The 14,047-nt window shown below is 47.1% G+C and overlaps 1 protein-coding gene across 1 annotated transcript in view; it reads right to left on the reverse strand.

Moving 5' to 3' along the window:
• The window catches only part of SAE1 (SUMO1 activating enzyme subunit 1), a 65,181-nt gene extending 51,433 nt beyond the window's left edge, over positions 1-13,748 (reverse strand). Inside the window, exons 1-2 of the mRNA XM_019752593.2 lie at positions 13,541-13,748; positions 3,978-4,089 (exon numbers count right to left, since the gene is read on the reverse strand). Of these exons, the coding sequence (XP_019608152.1) occupies positions 3,978-4,089; positions 13,541-13,638 (210 nt within the window). The 5' untranslated portion in view covers positions 13,639-13,748. The remainder of the gene's footprint in view (positions 1-3,977; positions 4,090-13,540) is intronic.
• Positions 13,749-14,047: the final 299 nt, after the last annotated feature.

Genomic DNA, 14,047 nt, shown 5'->3' on the forward strand with positions numbered 1-14,047 from the left:
ATGGTGATGTCAGCCACCCATAGTTATGCTGATTTATTCAATCTGAGTTATTTTTTTTGTATTTTCCAAATGTTCCTGGAGTGACCCTGATACCCTATCAGTTGGGGTACCACTGGCTTGACTGTAAGATAAAAAGCCTAAAAAGCAGGGCCCTGATACTTCCGTCTGGCCACTTCCCACCCAGCTCCAGTCTCACCAGAACCGGTCTCTGCAGTGCTGCCCACTTGCATGTACCCCTCCTCGGCCTGCAATCTTCTCATCTCTTCACCACCTAGCAAACACCTATTCTTTAAAGTCCAGCTCAGATGTTTCCTCCTCTGCGAAGACTTCCCAACTCCCCATAGATGGCCAGACCCTCAGTTCCCTGAGCTCCTGTACTTCGCTTTTGATTATTATGGAATAATTCGCACATACTGAAGACAACAGCACCACACGACAGACAGCATTTTCCGTAGCCCTCTGTTATAGCTCTCTTCGTGAGGAGAAGTATTTGTCTGTCTTTCCACTGGCAAGGAGACTCACTCTTCCTCCTCTGATGATTCCCAGGCATGGGATCTGGCACATAGCAGGTGCTCAAAAAAATATGTGGTCTCAGAGTGTTTGTAGCCTTAACCCTGTGGCTCGGAGATGGCCTGAAGTACTTTTCCACAAGTTGTCCGAACAGACGGAGAAAGTTAAAATGCCGAGGATCCTCTGCTAAGTGACTCCTGTCTTGGGAGAGGCCATTTCTTCCCGCTCGGGACTAAACCTGTATGTTATTGTTCATGCTGGTAAGTGGATGCTGTTTCCATACTAGACCCGATATTTTTAGCACTCCTGTTATGATAAACTCACAGTAACCTCAAAAAGAACAAATCAAAGTCAACTTTTTGCCACAGGAAACCAGCTCACGCTTAATGTTTTGCAACATGCCATGGGAGAATAATAAAAAGATGAGACCTTTTGCTCACAGATGGCGAGGCCAACTCTCAAGATAGTGGAAAAATGCAGCAGGAAGCGTTCAGTCTGGCCACTATCTTATTAAGTAAACTGGAAAAACACTCACCACACAAACAAGGCAAACACATGCACAGGCGGCAGGACAGCTGCTTCCCCAGAGGCTGGACTGTGAATGGGGCAGTAAAAACTGTGTGTGTGAGGGGCGGCCAGGGCCAGGGGCTCTGGCCTCAAAAGCCTGATGGGTGCCCAGGGGAGCAGGCAGGCAAGAGGACCCTGTGAGGACACCAGTGGATAGGCTCCTCTCCCTCTAGAGTGGAACCAATGACCAGACAAGCAAAAACCAGTCTCTCATGCAAAAATATTTATTTGTGGAGCACCTACTATGTGTTCCATTAGGCAATGGTGAAACCAAGTCAGTCCCCAGGAGGAATTCTCAGGTGTGCATTACAGCCAAGCACCCTGCCCATTCCTAAAAGGCTCTTGGCAACAAATTCCAAGGACGGGAAAAAACTGAAAATAATGTACATGCCTTTCAAGATGAGACTGGTCACAGAAACTATCAATGACATTAAGTGAGGACTTACTGTACACTTAAAATGAGTAAACTTTCTGGTATAAATCATACCTAAATGAAATTGTAGAAGCATAAAAATAATAAACAGAAAAACAAGAAACAAGGAGAAACACTATTTCATTAGGTTCACTGACTATTTAGAATGAGAAGAGATTTTAGAGAAAGGCCAGCTAACTTAGTCCTACTGTTCTATAGGTGAGGAAACAAAATCCTAAAGAGGCAAACTGACTTCTGTCCAAGGTCAGAAAGACAGTTGATGGTAAGTGTGATTGGCAGAAGGCCACGTCACATGTGGAAGCTGCTGTGTTCTCCTGGATAAATCCAATGAGGTCAAATTATACAAGAATCTCACAATTATGTGAATGGCAAAGTGGAAAATCAAAAATATTTCTCTGGGGTGGCCAGTTGGCTCAGTTGCTTAGAGCATGATGCTCTCAACAACAAGGTTGCCGGTTCAACTCCTCGAGTCCCAAGGGATGGTGGGCAGTGCCCCTGCAACTAGAAACGGCAACTGGACCTGAGCTGAGCTGCGCTGAGCTCCTGGATGACTCAGTTGGTTGGAGTCGTCCTCTCAACCACAAGGTTGCAGTTCGACTCCTGCAAGGGATGGTGGGCTGTGCCCCTGCAACTAGAAACGGCAACTGGACCTGAGCTGAGCTGCGCTGAGCTCCTGGATGACTCAGTTGGTTGGAGTCGTCCTCTCAACCACAAGGTTGCAGTTCAACTCCCATGAGGGATGGTGGGCAGTGCCCCTGCAACTAGAAAAACGGCAACTGGACCTGAGCTGAGCTGCGCCTCCACAACTAAGACTGAAAGGACAAGAACTTGACTTGGAAAAAGGCCTGGAAGTACACACTGTTCCCCAATATTCCCAAATTAAAAGAGAGAAAAAAAAAAGTATCTCTAAATATAAGATTATGGCTATAAGATTACGGTGATACACCCACAGAGAGTCAGCCTAAGACCCACAAGCTGCGGGTTCTAAGCTGCTGGCAGTAACCAGGGAACGAGATCACAAGAGCCATTTCCGTCTACTCTTAGATCCTTAGTCCAGCAGTCGAGGGAGTTCAACAAATATGTACCAACAGAGAAACTCCCAGAAAGCCAATCAGGGCCTTGGGCTTACTGCAATTAGAACACTCCTTATAGTTCTAGTTGTAGCACCTCTGGAAAGACATACAGAGTTCAGGAAGACCAAGGGGCAGGGGAAATCATCAGAAAGGTTAGGACTTGTCGTCTGCTGCGAAGAGAAAGGCCAAGAAAGGTTATGTTGGACATAAAAAAAAAAAGCGGGGTGGGGAGGACGTCTGGCCAATGGCTCAGGTGGTTGGAGCACGGGCTCTCAACCACAAGGCTGCCGGTTCGATTCCCACATGGACCAGTGGGCTCTCAACCACAAGGCTGCCGGTTCGATTCCCACATGGGCCAGTGGGCTCTCAACCACAAGGCTGCCGGTTCAACTCCTGCAAGGGATGGTGGGCTGTGCCCCTGCAACTAACAAAGGCAACTGGACCTGGAGCTGAGCTGCGCCCTCCACAACTAAGATTGAAAGGACAACTTGACTTGGGGGGAAAAAAAAAAGTTAAGAAAATCAAGCATCATACAGATCAAGACTGATGGAGGATGCTATTTTAGTCAGACTCATCAGGAAGGCCTTTCTGAGAAGGTACTGGGCACAAATCAAAATGAAATAAAGGATGAAGAGAAGATATTTGGGAGAAGAGCATTCTGGGTAGAGAAAGCAGCAGTTAATTTCACCTTAGACAGGTCACAGGAAAGCTACATTGGAGTTGGGCTCTATTATCATCAATTAAATAACATTACATCATACAATTATTATTAATTATTGGGTACATAACGAGTATCCAATGATTAATAATAATTGTATGATATGTTATTATGTGCAGGCACTACGCTAAGCAACCCGCATACATTCTCTCTGATCCAATGTTTTCCAAAGTAATGCCTGTGATCCATCGACAGAAGATCTCCTCGGGTACCTTTAAGTTTTTTAAAATTTGTTTAATTGAGTTGAGATAGTTTTTTAATGTATGTACTCCTGAGCCTCATCTCAGAGCCTCAAAACAGAATCATGAGGATGGGGGTGGGTGTGAAGGCTATACCCTGACTAAGCCCCAAGGCAATTATCCATTTTTAATTAGTTATTCAGGTGACTTATAGCACAAATTGGGTCCAAGGGAGAAGTTAACTCCACTTTCCAGACAAGAGCAAGCTCAATGAGGGGACAGGAGTCTCCCCTGGTCGCCCACCTGGGATGAGCTGGAGCTGAATTCAAACCCAGTGCTAGCACTCGCGATCGGGCTCCCAAGGCTACAGCTCCATTACCGCCAGCCAGCCCTCCTTTCACAGCGCTGAGGCGCAAGCAGGAACTCCCCAAATCTCCAAGTGTTTATACTGAAGAGGAGAGACTGAAGGAAAGTGACAAGATGGCTGCACATCTCACCTGTTCGTGATCCAGCATGGTCAGTCCTTTCACTCCCGCCAGGATGAGATTCTTGGCAATTTCAGCCCCGAGTCCTTTCATGCCAACAAGCAGTACCCGGGAGGCCCGCAGCCTGTAAGGCAGACATGGTGAACGGGATGACAGATCAGTGGAAGCTCGCCACGTCACAGAAGAACACAACAACAGAAGAACAATTTTGGTTTTCACAAAATGCACTGAAGCATTATGGCCTCAAAACTAGGTAACAGGGGCAGCCAGTTAGCTCAGTTGGTTAGAGCATGATGCTCTCAACAACAAGGTTGCCGGTTCGATCCCCACATGGACCACTGTGAACTACACCCTCCACAACTAGATTGAAAAACAAAACCAAACAACAACTTGACTTGGAGCTGAGCTGCCTCCCGGATGGCTCAGGTGGTTGGAGCGGGCTCTCAACCACAAGGCTGCCGGTTCAATTCCCACATGGGCCAGTGGGCTCTCAACCACAAGGTTGCCAGTTCAATTCCTTGACTCCCGCAAGGGATGGTGGGCAGTGCCCCCTGCAACTAAGATTGAACACGGCACCTAGAGCTGAGCTGCCTCCCGGATGGCTCAGGTGGTTGGAGCACGGGCTCTCAACCACAAGGTTGCCAGTTCAATTCCTCGACTCCCGCAAGGGATGGTGGGCAGCGCCCCCTGCAACTAAAATTGAACATGGCACCTTGAGCTGAGCTGCCGCTGAGCTCCCGGATGACTCAGTTGGTTGGAGTGCGTCCTCTCAACCACAAGGTTGCCGGTTCAACTCCCGCAAGGGATGGTGGGCTGTGCCCCCTGCAACTAGAAAACGGCAACTGGACCTGGAGCTGAGCTGCGCCCTCCACAACTAAGACTGAAAGAACAACAACTTGACTTGGAAAAAAGGCCTGAAGTACACATTGTTCCCCAATAAAGTCCTGTTCCCCTTCCCCCAATAAAATCTTTAAAACAACAAAAACAAAAAACATGAATTCATCTGGATGACTCAAATTACAACCCAATCCCACAGGGTTCCTTCTAGCCTTTCCCACCTTCCATATTTACTTTTCTGTAACTAAAAAAACCCCAACTCTCATTATCTGCAATATATGCGTATTTACCTATTTGCTCAATCCTAGAATACATAGTAAGTAGTTTCAGAATTGCTAATCCACACCACTGTGAAAAACAAACCTACTAACCAGAGTTCAATGTGTTCTAACCAGAGGTTCAACGTGTTTATAGCTCTTTTTTCTTTAGTCTGAGGATATCACAGTCCAAATACTGTATTGCTACAAGGATTAGTTCCTTCTTTTTTTTTGCTCCCACCCCCGTTTTTTAAGCCATTGTTTCTCAGTCTAGTTGTGTAGGACACAGCTCCCTGGCCCATGCTGGTATTATGAGCCTTGCGCTCCACCCGGCTGAGGCAGTCGGCTGGCTGCTCACAGCAGCTCACGGCAGCTCTCACCGGCTGCCGGCCAGTGCGGCCACTGGCAGCTCACGGTAGCACACAGCTCACATCGACCTCCGGCTGCTCACAGCCGCTGTTGTTCACTATCTTAGCTGTAGAGGGCGCAGCCCACTGGCCCATGTGGGATGTGAACCGACAGCCTTCCGCGTTAAGAGCACGGCACTCCAACCGCCTGAGCCACCGGGCCGCCAGGGTTAGTTCCTTTTTTTCCTGCCTCAGTATTCCTCATTTGAAATGTAGTATTTAATGGATTTAAAATAAAAACAAGTAATAAATCAAGGCTTTGACACAGGACACGGGTTCCCTAACTGGCTGACCCTTCAGAAACCTTTACCCAAATATGGTGATGTCAGCCACCCATAGTTATGCTGATTTATTCAATCTGAGTTATTTTTTTTGTATTTTCCAAATGTTCCTGGAGTGACCCTGATACCCTATCAGTTGGGGTACCACTGGCTTGACTGTAAGATAAAAAGCCTAAAAAGCAGGGCCCTGATACTTCCGTCTGGCCACTTCCCACCCAGCTCCAGTCTCACCAGAACCGGTCTCTGAAGTGCTGCCCACTTGCATGTACCCCTCCTCGGCCTGCAATCTTCTCATCTCTTCACCACCTAGCAAACACCTATTCTTTAAAGTCCAGCTCAGATGTTTCCTCCTCTGCGAAGACTTCCCAACTCCCCATAGATGGCCAGACCCTCAGTTCCCTGAGCTCCTGTCTGTACGCTTTTGATTATTATGGAATAATTCGCACATACTGAAGACAACAGCACCACACGACAGACAGCATTTTCCGTAGCCCTCTGTTATAGCTCTCTTCGTGAGGAGAAGTATTTGTCTGTCTTTCCACTGGCAAGGAGACTCACTCTTCCTCCTCTGATGATTCCCAGGCATGGGATCTGGCACATAGCAGGTGCTCAAAAAAATATGTGGTCTCAGAGTGTTTGTAGCCTTAACCCTGTGGCTCGGAGATGGCCTGAAGTACTTTTCCACAAGTTGTCCGAACAGACGGAGAAAGTTAAAATGCCGAGGATCCTCTGCTAAGTGACTCCTGTCTTGGGAGAGGCCATTTCTTCCCTCGGGACTAAACCTGTATGTTATTGTTCATGCTGGTAAGTGGATGCTGTTTCCATACTAGACCCGATATTTTTAGCACTCCTGTTATGATAAACTCACAGTAACCTCAAAAAGAACAAATCAAAGTCAACTTTTTGCCACAGGAAACCAGCTCACGCTTAATGTTTTGCAACATGCCATGGGAGAATAATAAAAGATGAGACCTTTTGCTCACAGATGAGGCCAACTCTCAAGATAGTGGAAAAATGCAGCAGGAAGCGTTCAGTCTGGCCACTATCTTATTAAGTAAACTGGAAAAACACTCACCACACAAACAAGGCAAACACATGCACACGGGCGGCAGGACAGCTGCTTCCCCAGAGGCTGGACTGTGAATGGGGCAGTAAAAACTGTGTGTGTGAGGGGCGGCCAGGGCCAGGGGCTCTGGCCTCAAAAGCCTGATGGGTGCCCAGGGGAGCAGGCAGGCAAGAGGACCCTGTGAGGACACCAGTGGATAGGCTCCTCTCCCTCTAGAGTGGAACCAATGACCAGACAAGCAAAAACCAGTCTCTCATGCAAAAATATTTATTTGTGGAGCACCTACTATGTGTTCCATTAGGCAATGGTGAAACCAAGTCAGTCCCCAGGAGGAATTCTCAGGTGTGCATTACAGCCAAGCACCCTGCCCATTCCTAAAAGGCTCTTGGCAACAAATTCCAAGGACGGGAAAAAACTGAAAATAATGTACATGCCTTTCAAGATGAGACTGGTCACAGAAACTATCAATGACATTAAGTGAGGACTTACTGTACACTTAAAATGAGTAAACTTTCTGGTATAAATCATACCTAAATGAAATTGTAGAAGCATAAAAATAATAAACAGAAAAACAAGAAACAAGGAGAAACACTATTTCATTAGGTTCACTGACTATTTAGAATGAGAAGAGATTTTAGAGAAAGGCCAGCTAACTTAGTCCTACTGTTCTATAGGTGAGGAAACAAAATCCTAAAGAGGCAAACTGACTTCTGTCCAAGGTCAGAAAGACAGTTGATGGTAAGTGTGATTGGCAGAAGGCCACGTCACATGTGGAAGCTGCTGTGTTCTCCTGGATAAATCCAATGAGGTCAAATTATACAAGAATCTCACAATTATGTGAATGGCAAAGTGGAAAATCAAAAATATTTCTCTGGGGTGGCCAGTTGGCTCAGTTGGTTAGAGCACAGTGCTTGTAACACCAAGGTCACCGGTTCGATCCCCACATGGGCCAGTGAGCTGTGCTCTCCACAATGACGACTTGACTTGGAGCTGAGCTGCGCCCTCCACAACTAGATTGAAAAACAAAACCAAACAACAACTTGACTTGGAGCTGATGGGTCCTGGAAAAACACACTGTTCCCCAATATTCCCAAATTAAAAGAGAGAAAAAAAAAAGTATCTCTAAATATAAGATTATGGCTATAAGATTACGGTGATACACCCACAGAGAGTCAGCCTAAGACCCACAAGCTGCGGGTTCTAAGCTGCTGGCAGTAACCAGGGAACGAGATCACAAGAGCCATTTCCGTCTACTCTTAGATCCTTAGTCCAGACGAGGGAGTTCAACAAATATGTACCAACAGAGAAACTCCCAGAAAGCCAATCAGGGCCTTGGGCTTACTGCAATTAGAACACTCCTTATAGTTCTAGTTGTAGCACCTCTGGAAAGACATACAGAGTTCAGGAAGACCAAGGGGCAGGGGAAATCATCAGAAAGGTTAGGACTTGTCGTCTGCGAAGAGAAAGGACAAGAAAGGTTATGTGGGAGATAAAAAAAAAAAGAAGGCGGGGGTGGGGGAGGACGTCTGGCCAATGGCTCAGGTGGTTGGAGCGCCATGCTCTTAACGCCAGTTAGATTCCCACATGGACCAGTGAGCTGCACCCTCTACAGCTAAGATTGTGAACAACAGCTCTCCCTGGAGCTGGGCTGCCGTGAGCAGCCGGAGGTCGGCGTGTGCTGCCCTGGGCTGCCGTGGGATCCCGTGTATGGCGGGTGAGTGGCCGGTAGCCATTGTGAGCAGTCGGCAGCCCAGCGGGAGCTGCTGTGAGCGGCCAACCGACAACCAGCGACCAACTGCCTCAGCCGGGGGGAGCATAAGGCTCATAATACCAGCATGGGCCAGGGAGCTGTGTTCTACAACTAGACTGAGAAACAACGGCTTGAACTGCGCGGCGGGGAGGGGGTGGGGGGAGGCAGAAGAAAGGGGAAAAAAATTAGGAAGGACACTGGGTGTGGTATAAAAGAACCAGAGGCTGGAAGAATTAGGAGACTTGGGTTTAGACCTAAGACACCACTAATATGCTGCGTGACCATGGCAAGTCACTTCCCTTGTAGGCCTCATTCTTATAAAAAGAGAGTCAGCCTAGTTAGAATTGAGAAGTGGGTTCATTCTGCATGCCAAGTCAGAGAGTGACTGCAGGCTGTGATGTTTCCAGGAGTCTGAGGCCATGGGAAAAGTGGCTCGTTAGTTTAGACAAGCCGAACAATGATGACGGCTCCTTCAGCCTTGTCTGCCATAGGGGAGGCATGGGGGGAAGTGGGAAGCACATATCTGCCACCCTTGGCTTACACAATATATGGGGTTGCCTCCTTCTTCTAAAATTCTCTGACTACCACATGTACATATATAATAAAAATGGTTAAGATGGTATATTTTATTGTTTTACCATAAAAAAAAAATCGGACTATTAACTCATAAACATAGTTTTAATCACCAAAACCGAAGTGCTAGAACTTGAAACTGAAAAGAACTAGTACCATTTAGAAGAGAGAAGTAAGCATATGGGATATATTATCCCACAAAGTGTCACAGGCTGAAAATAAAACTCAACAGGATTGCTGCTCTGATAGATACTACTACTCAAGTATGGAATTATGGGTAAATTGAGTCAATCCCAAAACTTCTACTACACGCCAAAACAAACTAACAAAAACCACAAAGCACACAACGTCACGAACAACCCAGGTCTCTAGGACTTGCTCTGTGCCAGCCTTTTGCATGTAGCCCCCATCCAGCCTCACGAAAGCCCTCTGAGGCAAGTGACATTAACACCCCCGTGGCCAGGCGGAAACGTGAGTGAGCCTCGGGGACCTGAAGTCTGTTGGGTTCAATGTCACCCACCTCAAAAAGTGGTTGAGCCAGGACTGAAAGCCAGGTCTGTTGTGATTCCAAAGCTCAAATTCTGAACGACCGCGCACTGCCTGCCACGCGGGTCATAATGTTCAAGCTCCTGCTTCTTGCTCATGACGTGTCTCCTCCCCCAGCCCCCGGTTACTTCTGATGGGGAAGGTCAGCAGCATCTGGGTTAAATGTACACGTTTCCCGTTTCCAGGGTATTCATTGTGTCCCCCCATCTCAACAGGCTCCTGAGGGCAGGGATGGCCACAGGCCTGGGTCTTCATCAGCCTGTCTGTGCCTTTTATATGGGGGCACAGCAGCTACTTCACACGAATGCGGCGAGCATCCAATGAGCACTGGGAATCAATTCAGGACATCACGGCAGCCATAACAGCGCAACTAAAGACATTCATGAAAAAAGACTTCCAGAACTACTTCAGAAAGTGGCGAGAACAATGGAATAAGTGTGTTCGAAGTGAGGGGGTATGTTTTGAGGGGGATTAATGGCAATGTATCTTTTACTGTAATGTTTGTATATTTAAATATTCACCGTGTTTTTTTTATCACACCTACTATATCAATGCGTGAAGCTGAACTGATGGAGACAATGGCAGAGAACCCATGCTCTGCATAAAAGAGGCAGCCTCTACTTAGCTCCAAGTAATGTGTGGTTGTCTGACCTTCCTATTTTTCAAAAGACAGAAATCAGAAACGCTATGTGAAACTTACAGATAGGGGAACTTCTCATTACAAAAACTTTTAAACATACAGAAAAGTAGAAATAGTTAACATTTTGACCTACTGACTTACCCACATACCTATACCATGGCATTTCATGCCTTTAGTGTGTATCTCCAAAAATATGACATTCTCCTTCATAACCATACTGTTACAGTATCACATCTAGAAAATAATCCCTACATATCATCTAACAGGGCTGAATATTCAAATTTCCCCTATTGTCTGAAAGATGTTTTTGTATAAGTTTTCTTCTTGGACCTGAATCCAGTCAAGGTTCATATCTTGCATTTGGCTCCACCTCTTTTCTCTTAATCTAGAACAGTCCCTTCATTTGTTTTTTTCCATGACACTGACTTCTGGAATAGAACTAATGCAGTTGTCTTGTATAATTTCATATTCTGGATCTTATCAGTACCACAATGGTGTCCTTTAATTTGTTCTGTTCTCTAAAAGCATGTTTAGAGTAAAAGATAGATATTCAGCAGGAAAACGTCAAAGATGCTGCACTGAAGTTCTTATTTCACCACATCAGAAGGCACATTATTAATAATCAGCTCCAAGAGACAAACGAGTTTTTATTTTTCTTTTGTTTGAATATTACCTTGGCCTCATAGGTTCTAAGTCATTAAATATCATTAAAGGAAGTTGAGTTTATTCTTTCTGATGCTCAAACTGTCCCTAATTTGGCCAGTTCTCTAGATTTTTATTTTTATTTTTAATTTTTATTTAAGTGTTTTTCCAGGACCCATCAGTTCCAAGTCAAGTAGTTGTTTCAATCTAGTTGTGGAGGGCGCAGCTTACAGTGGCCCATGTGGGAATCAAACCGGCAACGTTGTTGTTAAGAGCACCACACTCTAACCAACTGAGCTAACCGGCAGCCCCCAATTCTCTAGATTTTTAAGCTTGCAAGGAATTTCAAAAAATGTAAAACACTGTATGAGATACAGGCCAGTTTTTAACGTCTAGACTGTATGAGTTTCCCTGGGAAGGCCCTTTTTAATATTATTACTCTCCCTTCCAGTTCTGACATTGGTCCAACATCACAGAGGCAAAACTGTAGCCAGAATGCAGTCTGCCACCTCCCATTTCAAAAAGAACCCTAGTAGCCCCCAGAGTTCTTCTATCACACCTGGAGTCCCCTTAGAAGCAAGGGAACTGCCCTCTACCTTCAATCTGCTTTGTGGAACCTCCTTCCTGTGTATACAGGGGAGGAAATCACTGCCCTTCCTACTCCAGAGAACTGTTGTGAGACTCAGTTGAAAAATGGACATGGGAACACTGAAACTCAGTCAGACTGTCTACAAATATAGATTCCAAGTTATAGATAACCCTTTCCTTCCCTTCCAGGATCCTCGGCCAATCTTTTTCAGGTTCTCGGAGTTCAGTACATCTCCACTACCTCAGAGTAACTCCGGCTTCCCCAGAATTCCATACCCTGACTTTGATTTGCCCCTTACGTCATCTACTCCTCAGAAGCCCCCATCCATTCCTTATTGCTCCTCAGATGAATCATACCTATCCCTCTGATGGGTCCTTTATCACATTCCTATTTAACCCTCACCAACTTTACCCCACCACAAACAAAACGACCTGCTATCCCCAATTCCTTGGATCAACCTTTCTAGTACATTTAGGAGTCCTAAACACTGCCGTCCTTCAAACAGCAGCCCCTAAAATCAATCAAGGCCACCTATGTCTTCAGGCCCAGTCTTAGTCATCCTTGAGTTCCCCTTTTCATACCCCACACAGACTCCTTCAGCAAATCCTGTCCCCTCTACCTTCAAAATACATCCAGAATATATATTTGATCCCTTCTCTAGAGCTCCAAACCCCATTGCTTATGTCTCAAGTGCATTATTGCAGTAATTACTGCAGTAATGCCCTAACCGGAATCTTTCTTTCCACTTCTGTCCACTTCAACCTATTCTCCATACAGCAAATGATCCTTTTAAAACACAAATCGGATCATGTTACTCCTACTCAAAACTCTCCAACAGGTTTTCCAGCACACTTAGAATAAAAAAGAAAAAAAACTACTCCTCAACTCATTTGGTTCCAGTCACCCTGTTCCTGCAATTTCCCAAGTATGCGCTCCAGGATTTTACACGTGCTGTTCTCTACTGCAGACTTTCTTCTGGATGGCTTTTTCCTCTCATACAGGTTGGAGACACAGTGTTACCTCTTCAGAGGCCTGCCCTGCCACCCGATATCACAATAGTTCTCCACTTCACCATCCTTTCTTGACCCTCTTATCCTGCTTTTTCTCCCTTTCACTTGCATTACTTAACATATTATTTATGTTTGCCTCCAACACCAGAATGTAAGTTCCATGTGTAGTAAGGAGTCTGTTTAGTTCAGGGATATATGCTGCGCCTAAAACAACGCTTGAGACAGGTGCTCGATAAATATTTGATCAAACCAATCACCTCTTTAAAAGACCTCATCCCCTTGGATAACTACTCCTCAATGCGCCAGGTATGCCAACCCTGTCCTCTCTGGACACACCCCCATACCTGGACACAGCAACCTCTTAAAGCATCTCCATCCGCCCGAGGCTCTCCAAGCCTCTCAAGACTCCCACTAGAAATAACTTGCCACCAAACTCCTCAAAACCCTCATTCTTTCCGATTGGCCCACCCACCGCTCAGAAGCTACGAGACAGTAAGCTCACGTTCGGTTCGGCAGTCTCCCCAGCATCCAGCAGAGAACAGGTCCCCACCTTCTAGGAATGAATGAACTACGCCCCCGCCCTCCCGCCCCGCTTCATCCCTTCCAGGTTTTCCTGGCCCTTCCTATTCCCTAACCCCCACCCCAACCTGAACCCCACCATCACCCCATTCGGGCTTCCGAGTCCCCGAGTTTGAATCCTCCTGATCCCTTAGGACTCCCCCACCCAGCCCCCTCTCACAGGCCTCCAATCACTCCGAACGGCCCTCTCACCACCCTGGGACGTCCCCGCTTGCAACACCTTCTAGAAACATCCCAAAGCAACCCTTCCAGTCCTCGCAGGTGGGCTACCACCCCCCGGTACAGCATTCCCGCCTCCTCTCTTCAAATTAGACCCTCTCGCTCCCTGAGGGCGGCTAACGCCTCAGGCCAGACGACCGCTCTAGACCCTCAGCCCCACAAGCCGCACCGGCCCTGACCGTTTCTGGGCCTCCAATCCCCAGAGACGAATCTGCCGGTCATACTGCGCCGCCTCCTCCTCGCTGATACCGCCACCTGTCTCCTCCTTCTCCACCATGGCGCCGGCTCTCACTGCCTGCGCTCCGGTTGTGCTCACGCCAACCGCCCGCCGGCCCGCTCCTCTCCAACCGCCGCCAGCAGCGTCTGCGCCTGCGCCAGGGACCGCGACTGCGCAGTAGCTCCTCCGCGGGCCAGCCAGCCCGTGGATCCTCGGACAGACCAAGTGGACCGCCCCGGGCTCAAAGGCGGGCCAGTGACTGCTAGTCACGTGACGGAGACTCCAGCCAATCCTGACTAAAAAATGGCGCGGCCTATGGCCCCCACGAGGATACCCAAGTGGTTGTTTATGAGGCTATTCATTCAACATGTATTTATGGAGCGTCTGCTGCAAACCTGGCATTGGGGATGTTGTGAAATAAAGTGGTGAATAAAATAGTCAAAGTCCTGACCTCACGGACAGCTTCCAC

This window comes from Rhinolophus sinicus, linkage group LG11 (assembly GCF_036562045.2).
Source record: "Rhinolophus sinicus isolate RSC01 linkage group LG11, ASM3656204v1, whole genome shotgun sequence".
In the NCBI taxonomy this organism is placed as follows: Eukaryota; Metazoa; Chordata; class Mammalia; order Chiroptera; family Rhinolophidae; genus Rhinolophus; species Rhinolophus sinicus.